A 21,435-nucleotide genomic window follows, 5' to 3' on the forward strand; every position below is an offset into this window, starting at 1 on the left:
CAAAAATAAATGCACTTATTTTAATACAATTTGTTGGAGAGCAAGAGAATTGGTCAGAGACAGTCAACTCAGTTATGTTTCAGTCAGCGTGAAATTCTCTGTGTGAAGTAAATGGATGGAAAAGTTGATTGTATCCGTTGGGAATTGATTGGATAATGAAAAGTGGGCGTTTCATGCAGAATTTGCAGTCAGTTTTGGAGCTTTAGTGATTAAAAGGAAAGTCAAGATGGATCAAGTTGTTTTTAGTTTACGAAAATGAACATGTTTTCTTTGGAATCACATGTGATGATGAATTCTGCACAAGTACTGCCATAAAAGAAAGAAGAAAATGAATCATGCATGAATAAACCCTGACTCGTATCTAAATGATTCATGTTGTTACGCATTTGTGCATTTAAGTTGGTCACGTTTAAAGTTAATGTTTATAAAGTTCATTGAACCGAGTTCAGTAAAACAATCTTGCGTTCAAAGATCAGCTACTGTATAGCGTTACAGGATATTACAGACGACAGCTCTGTGAGGAAACCTGAGCGTTATTGAATCAGTATGTATGTCAGGGTGCGAGCACCACTGTAGCTGTGTAACAGTGTAACCTGTTTCCCTCTCGCTTTCTTTCTCTCACTTTCTCCACCTCTAATGCACAGAACAGTGGCGTCTTTCTCCCGCAACCCAAAGTGTCGGGTTCATCCTCGTCATCTTTAGACACGGTTTCTGCCAGCGGCGTTCGAATCATGCCCAGAATACACTGAAGAACTCTCCACAGGAAAAAAGAATGTACCTGATGTCTGGAAAATGAAAACCATTTGCTCAAGTGCAGTACATCTCTACAATGTTCCCTGTTGGATGTTAACACTATATCTACCTCAAGCCACAAGTTGTGTTATTTGTGTTTAGCTTTGTTTTTCCCATCCAGTTTTGGATTTCGAACCACCAGTTGAGGACCATTGTTTATCCTGACTACATATTTTTATTTATATTTTATAAAGTACAGTTAAATTCAGTCATGCTTAAGACCAAAATATACTTCTCTTATGTGTCCACACAGACAACAGAGCGAGTGATTTGAGTGCTTCAAAAGAAAGGTCTGCTGGTTTGAGCGCTCAGCTGTGCGCGAGACAGAGCATATCGCGGAAAGTGAAGCATACTGTACCTGGGCGTTTAATCTGGTCCCTACAGTAAATCCAATCATATCCTCTTCACAGGAAAGAAAGACTTGAGAAATTGAATGCTGTCTGCATTAGTTATCATCACCTTTTGTGTCATTATCTGCCAGACTCGTACCTCACTTCAGTGGTTTCACCTCTACCCGCGTTTGGCCTGGACACCTGAGTACAAAGATCATGTGTAATGTATGCTTATACCAGCCAACGACTGCCAGCCATGTGCGCTTATGTGTGTGTGTGTGTGTACTCGGCCTCTACTGCTAGTGTAGTAGATTTTTTTCCAGAGGGCCATCTGTTCTCTCAAAGACTCTCTCAGATTCCATATGGTCGGGATGGAGTGGACACATTCTGATGGAGAACCTCTAGTGCCACCAAGGGCGATTTGCCCACCCAGTAGGAAATCAGTGAAATTAAGTTAAAAATTTGGTAACGCTTTAGTATAGGGACCGGTTCTCACTAATAACTAGTTATATTATTAACATATTGGCAATTTTTTTGGTGCTTATAAAGCACATATTATGCATAACCATATTCTACATCCCTTATCCTACCCAGTACCTAAACTTCACAACTACCTTACTAACTATTAATAAGAGTTTATTGAGGCAAGACGAGAATTGGACCTTAAAATGAAGTGTAACAAATTTTTTTAGCTTGGATAATTTTTTCTCAGTTTGATTTTAAGGTGACACTTTATTCACTCACTATTAACTGTAACTTTTTCTTCAATAAACTCCTAATTTGCTGATTATTAATAGTTGGTAGTTGTACGGTACGATAGTTAAGTTTAGGTATGGGGTAGGTCATGCAGAATTAGCCGTTACTATGTGCTTTATAAGTACTAAACAGCCTATATGCTAGTAATATGTGTGCTACAGTAGTTAATAATGAGAATTGGTCCTTAAAAAAAGTGTTACAGATTTTTAATATGATTTATACCTGGTATTCTGCATTCGAAGCAAAAAAAATAAAAAAGAACAAGAAAAGTACAAGTCATTCCTTCATAAATACATCTCAGCCACTTTTTTAAAACAAAGAGTATTCAATTAATCAATTTTGCATTGTACTTAGTCCACAGAGAAAGCCGGTATAGGGGTGCGCGATGTTGACAAAAAATGATAACTCAGTATTTTCGATAACAATAATTATACAATAATTTGCTTAGTGTGTTTTGATGCTGGTGAATTGGCTGGTTTAGGTCTTTCATGGATAAATAAATATGACACTAAAACCGATGATTCATTGAATCATTCCTTCAAACGATTCATTCGAAATGGTCGATTAATTTAGAAACAAGGCAAGTTGCTGTCTTTATGATTATTGAATCATTGACTCAAATGATTCATTTAAACCGATTAATTTAGGAGCGAAACACCAAAGTGTTGCTCTGAGGCAGGCAAATGTTCTGCTCCGGCTTTGTTTGGAACTGTTTTCATTGGTGAAACAGAAAAAAAAAACTATTGTGTATACATTGAAACTCACGCAGTAATAACTTATTGTTTTTTGAACTGTTGTGTAAACAGTCCACACTCACTCTTGCTTATGTGTTATTACTTAACTATATCATATTAAGAGTATAAAAAATATAAAAGAACAATAATCCATACAGGGATACTTTTTGCTTTCCTAACTTGAAATATAGAAGCATTCTAACTGCATTCTAATAGGCATCATCATCATCATCATCCAGCGATATATATATATATATATATATTTTTTTTTTAAAGATAGATATTAGATACCACTTGTTGATTGCAGACATACAGACTGACTGATCCAGTCTGGCAGATTCAGCGGTTATAAAAAAAAAAAGAAAGAAAGGAGAGAAGAGGAGGCCTCATCCTCCTTCCATCCTCTTCCTCTGGTTTTCTCTCTCCCTCCATCATCTCTCCGGTCTTGTGTGTGGTTCTGATCAATGTTTATGCACCATAATGTTTCCTGACTCTCCTGAGGGGTCAGTGTGAAGGAGGGATTGACCCGTCTCATGCTATGTTACTGGGCCACGTTGAACTGCTGTCCTGTTGATTAAGTGCCGGGGGCCGGCGCTTCTCATTACGGCTGCACATGGAGCCCGAGCTGCCAAACGTATGGAGCATGTGCGAGAAGTCCCACCGCAAGTGCTCTGGGAATTGGATTCCATTTCCTCTGTACGCCACCGCACCATAAAAGAGTAAGAAACGCAGTATTATTGTATAAGAAAGGGGCCGTTTGTACTTTAGGTCATGGTGTACGATGGGCCCTCAGGGGCCATACCTACAGCGCTGCGGATTTGGTGAAGATGTGATGCATAATGTATGTCTGAGAAAGAAGGAGGTAGAACCCCATTACCCACAATCCAGAGGCAGAGGAAGCACAGTGTTTACCAAAAAATAAATAGACAGAGTTATCCTCAGAGACTTAGTCTTATACATACACATTTATTAAAAACAGACAGAGGCCGCTCAGCTACACATTCCCAAAAAGCAAACATATATGCACAAACAACCAATTAAGATGCACAGACATATACAGGCGCTCTACACACAGACTTCGATGTATAGAGGAAAAAATGATGAATTCCCTGCTAAAAGCTGTCAGACACCTAGTTTTTCATCTTGCTTCTTCTCTCCTTAACGTTGTGCGGAGTTAGGCCTTGGCTCTGTGAAAGGACATGAAGTGAGTGCAAAAAAGTGAGGAAAGCAGAAAAAAAATGATTAAGTAACTGTTTCATTTCATACCTTTGGGCAATTTGCTACAAGCCCTCCATCTCCTGGCTCCCCTCCTCCACATGTATTTACCGCTCTCTTTTCCTGCATCATCTGCTTCGCATATCTGAGCCTGTTGCGTCATTCTTTAGCCCTATTTGGACTGGGACTAGTTTGCTCTGAGGAGATTATGTGAATTTGTGTTTTTCAGACATACTTTATGGTTTTTATACTTATCATATATGTTTTTTTCACAACCTCTTTAAAAATTGCAGTGCAAATTGCATACTGTTTTTCATCTAATTTTTGTGCCTCTGAGAAGTTTAATCCGGTCACTATAGGATTGTGTGTGATTTATTCATTTCTATTCTATTCTATTTCTATTCATTTCTATCTGTCTGTCTGTCTGTCTGTCTGTAAATAAAATGACAATTGCTAAACTCGTGGGTTTGATTCCCAAGGACTGTATGAACTGCAAAACATTTATAATTTGACTGCACTGTAAGTTGCTTTGAAAAAAAAAGTGTCTGCCAAATGTATAACCATAAACATTTATTATTTTAATTATGATGACCATTGTAATCAATTAAAATTAAATGGTTAATTTTAATTAAAGGGTTCATGAACTGCCTTTTTTATTATTTTGTACTGTTATCTGAGACCGTTTGCCTCTCTCATTATTTATACTACATGCGTGAATCAGTGGGTGGGGCTAAACAGGCAGTGATGTAGAAGCAGGCGTTGATCTTCTTTTGCGGAGGTGGTATTTAGCCACACTATTATGTCATAAAGTGGCACATCCTACAAGCTGTCGTTTTGGTAGATTGGCTTCAGTATAAGCTGTTTTTAGACTGACAAGAAAGTTTTGAGTTCTAAAACTTACAGAATGTTTTTATAGTACAATGACCTCTTATGACATATAATAACATATAATAAAAGATCAAGGGAATTTTGATTTCTCAGTTCAGACCCCTTTAATTAATTTTAACCAATTATATCAAACCAATCGTGGACTGCACTTTGTGCACGTCACATTAATACATTTAAATTCAATTCAAGTTTATTTGTATAACGCTTTTCACTATACCAATCCTTGCAAAGCAGCTTTACAGAAAATTGTAAGTTTCTACATTACATTTAGGAGTAGGTTATTAGTGGTAACTATGGCAGAAATGTACAGTAAGAATCATGCAGTTAGATGCAAGTCCCGTGGCAGAAACAGAGAAGCAAATAGAGATGAATTAGCGTAGCTGCTGTTCCAACCAAGCAAAGATGATGTGTTCAACCCAAGCAAAAGAATGAAAATGTGCATTTGATCAGATATAGCTGAAGTACAAAGTTACGAGATATATTATGTGAATGCTTGGCTAAAAAGATGTGTCTTTTAATCTAGATTTAAACAGAGAGAGTGTGTCTGAACTTTATCATGAAGGTTATTCCAGAGTTTGGGAGCCAAATGCGAAAAAGCTCTACCTCCTTTAGTGGGCTTTGCTATCCTAGGTACTACCAAGAGTCCAGAGTTTTGCGACCTTAGGGAGCGTGATGGATTGTAGCATGATAGAAGACTAGTTAGGTACGCAGGAGCTAGACTGTTAAGGGCCTTATAAGGAAGTAGTACTATTTTGTAACTGATGCGGAACTTAATAGGTAGCCAAAGCAGAGACTGTAAAATTGGGGTAATATGATCAAATTTTCTTGACCTGGTAAGGACTCTAGCAGCTGCATTTTGGAGTACCTGTAGCTTGTTTATTGAAGATGCAGGACAACTACCTAGCAGTGCATTACAATAGTCCAGTCTAGAGGTCCTAAATGCATGAACTAGCTTTTCTGCATCAGAAACGGGGACATGTTCTGTAGCTTGGCAATGTTTCTAAGATGAAAAAATACTGTTTTTGTAACATGAGAAATATTATTTTCAAAAGACAAGTTGCTGTCTAATTTAACAACCGAATTTTTGACTGTAGACTAGAGGAAGTAACAGTACATCCGTCTAGATGCAAATTGTAATCCAAGAGATTCTGTGTACTGTTTTTTTGGTCCAATAAGTAATATCTCTGTCTTATTTTAATTTAATAGGAGAAAATTATTGGCTTTTACATTTTTAACACACTCTGTTAGCTTAGATAATTTAGAAGTTTCATCTGGTCTTGTAGAAATATATAGTTGAGTATCATCAGCATAACAATGGAAACTATTCCCATATTTTCTAATAACATTACCAAGGGGCAACATGTGTATTGAAAATAGCAGAGGGCCTAGGACAGATCCTTGCGGCACTTCATACTTTACTGCCGATAATTGAGATGATTCCCCATTTAAATAGACAAAGTAATAATGATCGGACAGCTGGGATCTAAACCATCTACATCAAGCTAGTTACTGCTTCCCAAATTTCATAGTGAGTACAGTGGGGGGGAAATTATTTGATCCTCTGCTGATTTTGTACGTTTGCCCACTGACAAAGAAATGATCAGTCTATAATTTTAATAGTGGGTTTATTTGAACAGTAAGAGAGAGAATAACAACAACAAAAAATCCAGAAAAACTAATTTTAAAAAAACGTATAAATTGATTTTGCATTTTAATGAGTCAAATAAGTATTTGACTCCTTCGCAAAACATGACTTAGTACTTGGTGGCAAAACCCTTATTGGCAATCACAGAGGTCAGACGTTTCTTGTAATTGGCCACCAGGTTTGCACACATCTCAGGAGGGATTTTGTCCCACTCCTCTTTGCAGATCTCTCCAAGTCATTAAGGTTTTGAGGCTGACGTGTGGCAACTCGAACCTTCAGCTCCCGCCACAGATTTTCTATGGGATTAAGGTCTGGAGACTGGCTAGGCCACTCCAGGACCTTAATGTGCTTCTTCTTGAGCCACTCCTTTGTTGCCTTGGCCGTGTGTTTTGGGTCATTGTCTTGCTGGAATACCTATCCATGACCCATTTTCAATGCCCTGGCTGGCTTCAATGCCCTGGCCCTGACGGTGCATGGCCCGTCCATCGTCCCTTTGTTGCGGTGCAGTTGTCCTGTCCCCTTAGCAGGAAAACACCCCCAAAGCATAATGTTTCCACCTCCATGTTTGACGGTGGGGATGGTGTTCTTGGGGTCATAGGCAGAATTCCTCCTCCTCCAAACACGGCGAGTTGAGTTGATACCAAAGAGCTCGATTTTGGTCTCATCTGACCACAACACTTTCACCCAGTTCTCCTCTGAATCATTGGCAAACTTCAAATGGGCCTGTACATGTGCTTTCTTGAGCAGGGGGACCTTGCGGGCGCTGCAGGATTTCAGTCCTTCACGGCGTAGTGTGTTACCATTTGTTTTCTTGACTATGGTCCCAGCTGCCTTGAGATCATTGAAAAGATCCTCCTTTGTAATTCTGGGCTGATTCCTCACCGTTCTCATGATCATTGAAACTCCACGAGGTGAGATCTTGCATGGAGCCCCAGTCCGAGTGAGATTGACAGTTATTTTGTGTTTCTTCCATTTGCAGCAAGCTGCTTGGCGATGGTCTTGTAGCCCATTCCAGCCTTGTGTAGGTCTACAATCTTGTTCCTGACATCCTTGGACAGCTCTGTGGTCTTGGCCATGGTGGAGAGTTTGGAATCTGATTGATTGATTGCTTCTGTGGACAGGTTGTCTTTTATACAGGTAACAAGCTGAGATTAGGAGCACTCCCTTTAAGAGAGTGCTCCTAATCTCAGCTCCTTACCTATATAAAAGACACCTGGGAGCCAGAAATCTTGCTGATTGATAGGGGATCAAATAATTATTTGACTCATTAAAATGCAAATCAATTTATAACTTTTTTTGAAATGCGTTTTTCTGGATTTTTGTTTTTGTCTCTCACTGTTCAAATAAACCTACCATTAAAATTATAGACTAAAATTATTTCTTTGTCAGTGGGCAAACGTTCAAAATAAGCAGGGGATCAAGTAATTTTTTCCCCACTGTATGTTCTGCACTGGATGCAGAATGTTTTTACGACATATAAAGTAAATAATGTTCTCTGTGTATTATTTGTGTATTATAAATCATTGTAATTTGACATGATACTCATTTTATGGGCTGTTTTTCGCAAACTAAATAAGGCATATTTGTAAGTCATTCATTCATTCATTCATTCAACCAACCAACCTGTTTTTTGAAAATGAGTTCCTCTCATTTAATCAATCATTTTAGTGTTCTAAAAAATAAAAATGAAATGTTTTACACATTTTTTCTTTACTTTTTACACACTTTTACACATTCAGTTCCTCTGCCTTTTTTTTTATTTTTATTTTTTTATGAACAAGATGAACTCATATGACAAACTGAACCAACTACTTTATTCTGTACATAAAACAGAACCAAACAGTCCAGAGAGGAGCGTGTGCTGCAACATGTGTGACTGTGCCCTTATTTTTGATGGGGTGAGAGGTTGTTTTTGCCTTGAGATGTGGAATGCATCAAGCATGTGCATGTTTGAGGCAATGTTATGGGAATTTCCACCCAGCTTCTACATGTGTGTTATGGATTTTGAAGGTACAATATGTAAGTGTACTAGGGGTGTTAATACAATCCAGGACCACACAAGCGTGGGAGGATGGGTCCTGACTCCGGCACTGGGCCAAAAAAAATCACCCCTCTCCCACAGGCGCCATCATCATGGTGAGTGCCGCCACCTTCTCGGCTTTCAAGGCTGCACAACATCCGGGAGAGGGCCCCCGCTCACCCACCCGCCAGCACCTTTAGTCTCAGGGGTGCGTGCAAGCTCCCTCGGCCCTCCGTATGCCACAGCGCCCTACATTTATAGCTCATTACGGAGGTGACTGAGATGAGGAGGTGATGGGTGGAGGTGACGGGTGAGGTTGTGTAGGTGGGGAGAATGAGGTGATGTAGGGGCGTGATTCAGGAGGAGAGCAGCGTGTGGCTGCTTTAAGGGGTGGGTCGCCCCACTAGAAGCATTTACAGGCCATTCACGCCACAATCTGCATGCTGGTCTACAGTTTGTATTTTTTTTTTTCTTTTTTTTTTTTTTATAAATGTGGCCTTATTTATTTCTCTAGTTTTATTTGCTCTGGTGTTTATGCATTTGGCCGACAGCTGGTGTGTTTTATGCCATGCTGATGCTTGGATTTATACTGTGTGTGTGTGTGTGTGTGTGTGTGTGTGTGTGCGTGCGTGCACAGAAACAACTGGACATGTTGTTCTGTATTTTATGAGAACTTACAGGACACAAATGCCGCTGCCAGTAATAAACACATCAGTTTTCTCTCAAAGTGACAGGCGAGCTGTTTGGTAGAGCCATGAGAAATGATAGAAGTTCCTCAGAACACCTTTAACACAGTTACATCTTGCATGACTTTACCCAGCTTGAAAGTGCATCTGATGTTGTGGTATGTGATGTCATTTCACATGCATGGTGAAAGCAGAGTCGTAGAAAACCTAGAAAGAGTGTTGGGCAAGGAATTCTGTCATCATTTACTTACCCTCATGTCATTCCAAACATTCTGTAGAACACAAAAGAAGATATTTTTTTAAAAATATATATAGATATTTTTGTTTGTTTGCTTTTTTCCGTCCATACCATGCAAAACTATTAAAACTGGTATATCAGTTCCACAGAAGAAAGAGAGTACATGTTTGGAAATGACACAAGGGTGAGTAAATGACTGAACTTTTTATTTTTGGATAAACTTTTCCATTGCTTGTACATCATTTATATAGGTAACAAAATTTTTTTTCTAGTTGCTCTATTCTAAAATGTTTTATTGACTAAATATTGCTCTTAAGTAGATTAAAACTAAATGTTTGTTGGCATAAATTGCTCAAATTGGTTCACAAATTGGTCTGAATGATTAAGTAGCAAATCAAATCTAATTCACTAGCTAATGTGAAGTGCAGAAATCTCTGTTAAAGGGATAGTTCCTCCAAAAATGAAAATTACCCCATGATTTACCCTCAATCCCCATCCTAGGTGTTTATGATTTTCTTCCTTCAGACGAATACAATTGGAGCTATATTAAAAAATGTCCTGAATCTTGAAGCAAAATAAACTACATAAATCCATTGTAAAAAGTGCTCCACGTGGCTCCGATGGGTGAATAAAGGCCTCCTGAATTGAATCAATGCATTTGTGTAAGAATAATAACCATATGTAAACTTTGTAAACCGTAATCTCTGGGTTTGCGCTAACTGTCATACACATGTTTACTTCTAATTCGTGACTGGTGTTTTGTTTTACTCTCTCCTCTGCACTTTTGCGTTCGTCACATCTCACCGGAGATTATGCTATGCATACTTCCTGCATGATTCACTGGAACGCCACTCTCTCATGAGCTCTCAAGTTTAGCGGAACCTAGAGATTACGGTTATAGAGCTTATTTAAAATAACTCCGATTGTATTCGTCTGAAAGAAAGAAGTCATATACAGCAAGGATAGCTTGAGGGTGAATAAATCATGGGGTAATTTTCATTTTTGGGGTGAGCTATCTCTTTAAGGTCATAAAAATTGATAAATCATTGATTAAAAATTGTTACAATTTTATTAAATTATTAAATGCTATTGTTACAAACGCAAAATATTTTGTAGGGATGTAAAATATTATCGGACTGATATCGGAATCGGCCAATAATTGCTTTAAATGTAAGCATCGGCCTGATATGAAAAATCTTGCCGATAAGAGGAATGGGTTAACTCGCATGTGCTCAGGGTGTGCTAGTGATTAGACCGCTTCAGCAGTGTGGCTCATTCTTGAAGCAAAGTTTTGTCTGAATGACGATTAGAAATGGGGGGGGAAATGTAGCGATTGATATACTTTATTTATAGTTATTTTCAAAGCTTCAATGTACTGTTAAAAAACCTTCATTATTTTTTTTTTAAATTATAATAAATAAGTTCTTGTTAAAAACTAACCAAAATTAAAAATATTTTGCTTATAATTTCTGCACAGACTTGGTGTTGTTTCCAGACAAAAGGAAATATATCGGTATCGGCCAAAATGAGTTGAAAAATATCGGCATATCGGATATTGGCAAAAATCCAGTATCGTGCATCCCTAATATTTTTGTTTATATTGCTAAAAACCAAAAGAAAATCACGCATCATAGGCAATCCATATTTAGTGTCATATGTAATCCATACTTTATGCTACTAATTCATACTTTATTTACTTGTATGCTACATGCATTCCCCTCTACTGCAGCGCTCACTGTTGTTAAATTTACTTTTTATTTTTACTTGTACATAGTTATTGTGCACTACATTCCAAACCAAATGAGTCGTATAGAAAAAAAGGAAAACGGCACCTTGAACATTAAACGCTGGAGGAAAGAAAGTAATACGGGGTTGAAACAACATGAGGGTGAGCGTTGACAAGATGTTCATTTTTAGGTGACTGGTTTCTTTACACAAACAGCCCAAGGGGAGTTTGAAGTCAGTGTGACTTGCTGTCATGTCTGTTTTTTTCCCGCTCTGCTGTTGTGTATGTGTCCAGCTTCTGAGAAACTGTGAGGAAAGAAATAAGAGTGTGAAAGAGAGCTAGTGATGGGCAATGCCTGCAGCTGAGATTGCCCAGACCAGTGAATGCTCTGTCAGCGCATGTGCAGATCGAAGGGCCTTTGGCCAAGATACCACACCTCTCAATCTGCTTTAATTCCCAGCATAACCTACCGGGTGTCACTGAACCACAGGGTTGTCCCAGCCTCTGCCTATGTACACACACAGACGCATTGGAATTCCCTTTGTTTCCACTTGGCTTGACTTCTGCTCCATTCATAAAAATACTATACCTGTTTATCTGATTGACTGCCAAACCTCACCTGCTGTGTTTGCTCGGAAGTTTGCTGGAGCGTTCCGGCTCTGTCAGATATCCCACGCTCCACAGAAGGCAGTTTTATCGCGTGATATCTCAGTTCTGTACCGCTGCCCTGGGCACAGACCCTGGTGACGTGTATGAAGTACACACAAACAGGTAAGGAGGAAAGGAGATAGATCTTTAACTGGGCTCCTGTCCAAACACAGTGGTGACCTTTGACTCCACTTGTCTCCCTGACCTCTGGCTTCATTCTGTTTCAATCTCTCTCTCTATGTTTGAGTATCTCCTACTTAAAGTCATGCTAATTATATGTGTATGCAGTAGGGCTCTCAGTTGAGACAAGTATTTAATCACAATTAAGTCTTTCCCCGCCAAACACGGAATTTTCTGGGTTTCCGTGTTCATGCTATCATACACTTGGGGGCGCTATTACACATCTCCTGAATGAGTCTAGAATGTGCCGATCAAAAACAAATGAGGAAGATGCCGAAACGAGCGATCTCCTATGTATGCATATGCATATGGAAAATAATGTGATCATCAACAATAAACAGCATATAAATGAAACCTGACAAATGTTACCAAGTGAAATGGCGATCCGGGAAGTGGTAAAGGACTGTGCAAGCTTTAGGAGTGCTAATGGAAGTGATCTACTGCATCTTTGCTTTGATAATAATACTGAATATGATCCAGATGTAGTATTTGTTGAAAATTTGATTGGAAAATTTATTTTCTCAGCTTTTTGCTAATTTATTTTTATGAAACCTACCTGTATTCAAGTGCTGATTAAAAAAAATAAATAAAAATGCTTGAAGCTAGAGTAAAATGGATTTTTTGTTTGTTTGTTTAAAAGTAGAGGATCTGTTCTTTATTTTGATGTATTGCATGTTCAGATATTCATGCCACAAAATATTCTGGGAGCCATGAAATTTTAGTGAAAATCCTCAAAAATGCTGGTGGTGGCTGGAAATGTTTTTTCAAAAACGCTGGTGGGAAAATAGTAAAGGTCCTTGCACACGGAGTCTGAAATTTTCATTTTTTCATATTCGTCATCGAAGAGATGGATGCGAAAACGCAGAAAATCGAACCTGGTCCAAGTTTTTAATTTTTTAATTCTGAGGCAGTGTGTAAACATGATTGACAAACCTTTTGTGTTCTACAAATGAAACTGTCATATAGGTTTGGAACAATTTTTTAATAATGACAGACAATAATGACACCTGATGTGGCTCCAATCACATTTAATCAGCTCTCATAGGTTTTTTTTTTTTTTTTAGAAATCACACAGAATGAAACACAATGTCAAATTGAATAAGCATTTTTAATATATTTAATTAATCGCATGTGTTTAACTTTGACAGCCCTAAAAAGTGGTTCATTAGATGGAAATCTGTGCGTTCGGTCCGTTCGACTTTAAGTTGCGCCAGAGGAAGAGCAGTGCGCCATCTGCCATGATCTGAGGGAAAGTTCACAGCCCCCCTCCTTGACACTGAACATGCATCTGACTGCAGTGGGATCACTTGATAAGTTGCTAGGCTCAAGCAATTCCTATTGGTATACCGTAATATAAAATAAATGCTGAAGCATCCATCTTAAAGTAAATCTCAGGTTTTTTTTATGCCTGACTGACTGGCCTTGTGAAAGATTAATGGAGCATGATTTAGCTATGCACAAATCCAGCAAACCCTCAGAGATCTCAATTCGCAGAATTTTCTTTTTAACCACCTTTTGAGAACATCAAAGTTTTGTTTTTTTGATTGATCCACCTTAGAAACAGCGAAATCGGGAAGGGAAAAGCCTCTAATTTGTTTTTCAAATACAGTCACATTCTTGGCAGCGTCTTGATGCGTCTTTGCCAAAGGCATGGTGGAATGAGGGAGGAGGCCGTGCGCTCTTTGAAGGGGAGTGTTTGTGTGTGTTGGGGAGGTTGGGTCAGTTTCCCACAATGCCCTTCCTTTCCCCTTTTTGTTTCCACCTAAACATCCGTCTGTGCCTAAGGGAAGTGACTTTGTCAGACTGACCTTACGCAAGATAACCGTTGTCTCACTGCGTAGTCTCTGTCTTGCATTTGAGCAGATCCACCTCATTCATTTTCCTTATTCTTGAGCTAGAGAAGATACTAAACAGACACGAGCTAAATTTCTCCTCAGATAAGATGGCGATTATTCAAACGCAATAAATGTCTAGGGTGATTAATGTTGTAAAAGCAAAGTGTTGGATAGAAGAGGCTGCGTCTGCCAAAAGGAGCTCCCACCCTGTCCGTCGGGACATATTCTACAGATTCAGATCAACAATACATGATTATATATCTACCTAACTGTTGGATTGACTCACATTTGACTTTTTGAAATTATTGACAAATTTGTTTTTCAGATTGCATATTTTGTGACCTATATTAGATTATATTTATACTGTATCTTTACATTTAAAATTCACACATTGATTGTAAACAAAACCTGTTTAATACTAAAGATTTTATATAAGTTTAAAACTCTATATAGACCAGCATTAGAACTGTCCATTGGCCAACCTTCCCAAAGATCTATACAGGTTGACCACTCTTGTCTTTCAACTTCTCTCTTCTGTCCTTTTCTAAACCATTTCTCATCCACTCTTTGTAAACCTGACAGGTTGTAGTAACAACTACTAAAAGGTCAGCTACCGAGAGACAATAATCAGGCATGTGGTGACTTACAGAGGCAGTTTAACCAGCCATCAATCACACAGCTTTATCAGCCCACTCCACCTAATATAAACAGCAATTGCTGGGAAGGAGGACAAGTGAGACAGGGTCCAATATTAACACTCGCCAAGCTCCAAATGAAACAAAAAAGTGGCTTTGGTGACTTGTTTTTTGTACTAGTATTTGACTAGTGTACGTTTATCTAGAATACCTAAAGTTTTGTTTTTGTTGTTTTTTCCTAAAAGGAAAACACATACTGTATGTGACTAGATATTTCTTGCATTTAACCACCCAGATAAAAACAATTGGTCTCAACACCTGGTTGTAAGCTAAATCTGCCACCATCTCTGATTTTAGAGGCTGTGCTCAGATATAATTGTATTTTAGGCACACAATCACGAGGAAGGTGTTTCTTCAGTTTTATTTTAATGTGAAGGTGCTATTCAGCAAGCATATGTGTGATTTGTGCATTAGATCTTTTAGTTAGGCTGAGATCGGCAATCAAGCAAAGTAGCATTTTTCAATCTCTTTGACATACAAAATGCTCTTTTTCAAAGGCGGCGAGTTTGATTGGTTATATAAGGATCTCTTCTTGCCTTGGTTTCTTTGTGAAGCATTCATTTAAAGGATGGTGCGCTCTAACTGGAATTCAACGTGGCCTTCACTGAGATCATATCAAATCACAATCCAGAATCTTTATCTCCTGGATCATCAGTGCTCTGTCATTAGCTGTTCATAAGTATAGCGACCAACCTGTCAAATCCCACTAGATGAAAATGCCTATCTTTTAACCATCTTATAACTTATTGTGTAATTTCATTGTACTGCTGTTGTGTTGTAAAAATTTTTAAATAAATATAATTGTAATTGTAAAAAAAGAGAATGAAGGAGAGAGAGAGGCTAATTAACAGAGGCCGTTTCGCTCTGCAACATACTATGTAATTATTCTTTTTCACGCTGTTTTCAAACCAGCATTTAAAGCATTGGATTAAGGGCAAGAAGAAAGTAGGAAAATGGGAAGAGAGAAACAGAGTCCACTTTCTTCTTGCCAATTAAAAAAGTTTTAGTGGCACATTTGAGAATGCAGAAAACAGCGACAAACTTACAGCAAGAAAAATGAGGCCAAAAACCTTACTCAGCTGCACCTGCTGCAGTTTTTGTATCCAATGTATGCACTGTGTCAACATATGTCAAGCATTGCCCCTTTACACACACAGCATACCCACTCCCACACGTACACAGGTGCAGTGTCAAAGATACCTGCAATGCTCCACTTTAAAATTTATGTGGCCTTTGTGCATTTTTGGCTTCCTTTGCACTTTTTACAACAGTCACACACACACACACACACACACACACACACACACACTAAAACAAACAGTCATCATTAACAAACACCACCCCTCTTTTTTTTTTTACCTGTTTATGGCCCTATGCTGAATTAAACTTAATCTGCTGTGTTCTTTCTCTCTTTCTCTTTCTCCTGGTCTCCCTCCTGTCCCTGTTCTCGCTCAGTTGCATGTTTAACAGGAACCCTGCCTTGTAAAGCTACATTTATAGATCCCGTATGTTTGATTGTATAAGGCTTTATGACTTTGACCTTGTCTGAACAGGAGAGAGAGGTAGACCTCCTACAGTATACAGGCCTGGGCAGCGACAATATTGTCCGTGTACATTTTAGACTTAAATGGCTTTGTAGTTGACCCAAAATTCTGTGACTCTTCCTCATGGTTTTTGATAACCTTGTGACTTTCTTTCTTTCGTAGAACACAAAAGAAGATATTTAGAAGAGTGTTTACGCTGCTCTTTTCCCTAAGCCAGTGGTTTTCAAACCCTGGGTTGCGACAAAAAAAAATGGGTCGCCAGGATGATTTAAAGAAAACGTATGTAACCAAGTAGACTCAGGAAAGAAGCAACTAAATAACATAAACAACAAAACGAAAGTAACCGGCAGCCGCCTCAGGTCAGAATCAAATGTGTATTTGTGTTTGCGCTCTGTTTTTGCAGCGTTGTACATTGTAGCAAATCAGAGACATATCTGTTGATTTCTATAACGCAATGGCCAATCAGAGGAGCTTTAGTGAATCAGAATCCACTCACCGCTCAGAACACGAGTGTTCTTGTTCAGCCCAGAGTTCTGGAAGCTCGCGACGCGAATCCTCTGATTATAATGAACAAAGTGTAGGTGATGTAAATAAGAGATTAATTGTGCTGTGTTGACAGATTGATTATAGCGGAATTAGAGATTGCGATAAAGGAAGCGCATTTTGCACGCTTTCTTTGCTGTATATAGCCTATTCTCCATTCAGAATTTGAATAAAAGTTTCGTTTTTCATGCTGCTAAGAGGACCAATGTGTCATACTTGCAACAAACGTTTGGAAGTGACATCCGCATATTCTCTCGAAATTGCAATGACATTGTGATAATCATAACTATAGACTGGACAAAATATGATATGTCAGAATAGATGTGCATGAAGGCAAGCACCCTCACTAATTTCAGAAGCACCGACAGTGATTTTGATTTTGGAACAGAGCATCCTTCCGGCATATATGGGTCGCGACAATTTAAAAAGAAAAAAAATAGGGTCGCTCTGAAAAAAGTTTGAAAACCACTGCCCTAAGCCCTGTTTAGACAGTAATTGTTTCTCATAGGAGATGTAAGGTAATTAAAAAAGTGCAGGGGCTAGTCTGTGTCAGTGATTTCATTGCAGTCTGAATGCAGAATGTCTTGCCTTCTGTTTTTTTTAATCAGACTTTTATTTCAGAAATACTGGAAACTGTTTGCAAGAATAATATTACATCACCACTCCACTACTATGGTGGCCCAGTAGTGCATAACACAACGAAATCTCCACAACACAATGAAATCGCCACAACACAACAAAATCGCCACAACACAACGCATAGGACTAATTACGCTGTGTTATGGCTGGTTTCCATTGCATTGTGATAATTTTGCTGTATTGTGGCTTGTTTCCATTGTGTTGTGCTAATTTCATTGTGTTGTGGCTTGTTTCCACTGTTTTGTGGAAATTTCATTGTGTTGCGACTTGTTTCCACTGTGTTGTGCTAATTGTGCTGTGTTGCAGCTTAATTTGTTCCGTTGCGTTGTGCACTACTGGACCACCGTACACTACAGCAAGCGTAAGCTGTTAAGAAGAAAAAAAACAAAAAAAACGTAATCCTCCACAGTGAATAAATTGTCATCTGAATGCATAGTTTTATCAATGAGGCGTCAAGTAAATTAATTTTTAGTCATCACTATCTTCTGAATAGGCTATGCTGTACAGTGGAAGTAAATGGTGACCAAATAAGTCACCATGTAAACCATGTTTTTTTTTTTTATGTGTTTTTAGAGCGTTATAGCCCCAGTCCCCATCCACTTTTATTGTATGAAGAGTGCAGTATGAACATTTTTTTAAAACATGTTTTTTTTTTTGCTCCAAACAATAAAAATGTCATACAGGTAATGAAATGAGGGTTAAAAAAAATTAGATAGAACTTTCAATTATGGTTGAACAATCCCATAAAGGGTCGTCCACCAATCAGGAGGCAGCGTCACCATTTAAAGTACTTTGTCATAAGCTACTCTCTCATAACACATAATCCTCTCGAATCCTTTGTTAATCATAGGAGACTAATTATTGTGATTAGTTGCAGCAGTCCCGCCAAGCGTCACCGATATTTTGGTAATAACCAGCTTAAAAACATTTACACACACACACTTAACTCTACACACAATCGATGGGAACACACTTGAACACACATCAGCCGGACAAGCAGATGAAAAGGCCTGTTAGGCCGGCGAATATGCGAACAGGCAAGTCTGATGAAAGATGATAGGCCAGCTGAGCATTAACTAATGCAGAACAAATGTCCTCTTGGCTTCATTGTCAAAGGCTTGCGTCATATACTAGACATGCACTTGAATCACCAAGCACCTCCGCAGTCAGAATATGGGCTGTTCGGATTCAGTGATATGCGAGCGTATCCCCGCCGTATCTGTACACGCCTATCATGGAGTCCTGCAGCACTCGGCTCTGTGATCGTGCTTTCTCAAGCTTTGAGCTTAAGCCGCCAGATCTTTTTCTTTCTCTTCACACACAATAAAACGATCTAATTCCCCTCTCTGGTCTAGAGCCACCCATTCATAAATGGATTCAGAGGGCCGTACGGCATATTCCACGTTGGTTTGTGTTTGGGGAGTGCGCTTAGTAACTGTGAGCATAATAGAAAAAAAGAAACATTGATATACACTTACCCATGCACATCTGTCAGCAGATCGCTTTGTGAATTAGCCTCGAGATATCAGTTTTCATTGAAAACGCCTTTGTAGAGGAGGCCAGACAACTTGTAGAAAGAATTAGGGCTGAGCGATACGGGCCAAAAATCATTTCTCTGTATTTTTAGGCTGATGGAAAATTGCAATTATACATATCGGTATTTTCTGCATACTGGGCTGAATGTTCAGTACTTCTGTTTTTAGATGCAACAAAATTATTAAACTAGGGCTGCAATTTGATTTATTTCTTGATAAATCAATTAATTCATTTTTTAAAGGCCAATTTTAAATTTCTGTATGTATTTTAAAAATATATGATTCAACATCCAACCCAGTGTTGTTCCCCAAACAATAAAAACTGAAGATTGTTTTTAAAGCGAATATAGTGAATTTATTTGTGTAGTCTAGACTGTACATTGTGAGCAAAATAAGCAGACATTAAAATCACTAAATTAAAATGAAAATAAAAAAACGGAGGAACACATTTTCACTCATCTAAATATAATAATTATATTAAACTAGTCCTTTACAGTTACTGCTCTCATACAATTGCTTGTGCCACGTATAACACATAACATCTAACAACAAACATTTTAGTGAAAAGTATATAAAATGTATATTTTAGTCCGAATTATTGTGCTCCCTTTCTGTTGTGCTCGTTTGACGTGAAATCTGTGAAGTTTAGTATAGACTTGCTTGTTGTCAGGACAAGCCTTTATGCAAAATGGAAATACTCATGTGACTTTCTTTCATTTAGAAGCGAGAATATACCTGTGAAACTTAAGTTAAATAACGGAATGACTAAAACACGTCTCAAACAGCACACCGCATCTGTTAGCACACGTATCTGTCAGAGCACCTGACAGGGCAAGCTGAGCTCAAATCTGTTCTCATGTTAAGCATAATTCAGGTCTTGCAGTTTTCCTGCAGCTGCTCAGTCTCTGCCCTTGCTTTGTACAGATGCACACATAACATCAAAACTACTGAATATCTGTATTATTTTTGATAATATAACTAATAGTCCATATAAAAAGAATCCTGGATCAGTGGCTTTTTTTGGACTCTTAGTCTGACCTTATTGACCTGTGACAACAGCAAAACAGAGACTACATTTGGAGACCGATTTGTTGTGTTGCCAAATCCCTAATTTGCTTGTACATGTTGACTTGCTTTGTCTAATCTCATCTGTTATGTTTAGACTTCAATTTCAATACAATGTCAATTTCAGTACAGTCTGCATACACAATTGCACAGTTAAAATAAGTCTACATCAAGTGACACTTGAAATGGTCCAGCTCATCAGAATCCGTGGCCTGTGCAACCGTAATCGTTGTCTTTCTCAATATCCTACCACCTAATCCAGATTATCGAGGCAGTCGAGGCCTTGTGATTTACACAGGTTTTAAGACGCATTGTTTCTGCCAAAGAAGTGAAAGAGCAGCCTAGTGGTGCACGTGAGCTCATGGGTTTGCACAGTATGTGGTAAAGGAAGAGATGGGATTACGGCCCTCCTAATCGGAGTTATTTTCTGGAAAGTGTGCTCGCTGTCTCCAGTGAGCCGGTGATGCTCTGGAGAGCTTATGGGAAGCAAGTCACATGGGATAGATGGCTAAAAGAGGAGGGGGATGCACACACATCTGACACTCAGTTTCAGAGTAGAATGTAGACCAGAGTTATTGTACTGGAGTATTTATTTATTTATTTCAGTGATGCAAGATTACTTTTATTTGTAAACTCTCTTAATTTTAGTGACCTTATTGTTGAAATGCATTATTTTTTAATACAGTGATATAAGATCACGTTTATTTTTAAACTCTTAATTTTAGTGACCTTACTGGTGAAAATGCTATGAAGATCAAAACAAATAAAATAAAGTTATAAATAAACATAAAATCTATCAACTATGAAAAAATAAATAAATAAGTTTATAGTATGTATTGTGCCCCATAAATAATATGAGATCGGAAGAATTGATACACTGGTATAAGATTACTTTTATTTGTAAATTTTCAATTTAAGTGGTGAAAAAGCTATGAAGATCAAAACAAATAAAATATCTAAATTATAAATAAAAATCAATCAATCAATTAATAAGCAAGCTTATAGTTTGTATTGACCCCATAAAAATGAGACTGGAGGAATTAATACATTCATGTTGTGATTCATTATATTTGTAAATTTAAAATTTTAGTGACCTTAGTGGTAAAAATGCTATGAAGATCAAAACAAATAAAATCTATTAATTAAAAATAAACATAACATTTATCAATAATGAGTAAGTTTATAGTTTGTATTGAGCATTCATAAAATATATATATAAAATAACTTTTGCCTCCCAGAGAACATTTTTGTGTACTTACAAAAGTTTTGCACTCCCCTGAGAAACTTTGCATTCACTCACAAAACTTTTTCATTTCCCCAGGAAACATTCCTCTACTCGCAAAGTTTTGTGAACGAAAGCAACACTTACTGTTTGATCTTGGTTTCTTTTTCATCACCGTATGTTTTTGCAGCATTCTGCGCTGATTAGTGCACATGCTAATTGTGATTCTCTCTTTTTTTCGCAGACCTCATCACATATTACTGCATTATCACTGGCCGTCTGAGTTGGAGAGTGAGGTGGGCTTGTTTGCGAGCGTCGCTCCACAGAGCCGTCCGATGACTGTCTGACTCATCACAACCCGCGAATGACAGGCGTGCATTCGAAGGTGGGGCCCGCCTCAGTCTCACATGATTGGCTGCTGGATGGAAATAAGGTGAATGGAACACATGCCCAAGGAGCAGGACCCAAACCAATCAGAGGGAGAAGAGAAACGGTGA

General features: G+C 38.3%; 1 protein-coding gene across 6 annotated transcripts in view; it reads left to right on the plus strand.

Moving 5' to 3' along the window:
- The window catches only part of thrab (thyroid hormone receptor alpha b), a 197,951-nt gene that overhangs the window by 143,844 nt on the left and 32,672 nt on the right, over positions 1 to 21,435 (plus strand). For 5 of the 6 annotated variants that reach the window (XM_058794363.1, XM_058794360.1, XM_058794359.1 and 2 more), the window contains one exon: positions 21,183 to 21,431. In XM_058794363.1, coding sequence (XP_058650346.1) covers positions 21,376 to 21,431 — 56 coding nt within the window. In that variant the 5' untranslated portion in view covers positions 21,183 to 21,375. Of the gene's footprint in view, positions 1 to 21,182; positions 21,432 to 21,435 lie in introns of those variants that run through there. The other variant, XM_058794364.1, reaches the window with a different exon arrangement.

The sequence above is a fragment of the Onychostoma macrolepis genome, chromosome 12, assembly GCF_012432095.1.
Source record: "Onychostoma macrolepis isolate SWU-2019 chromosome 12, ASM1243209v1, whole genome shotgun sequence".
Lineage (NCBI taxonomy): Eukaryota > Metazoa > Chordata > Actinopteri > Cypriniformes > Cyprinidae > Onychostoma > Onychostoma macrolepis.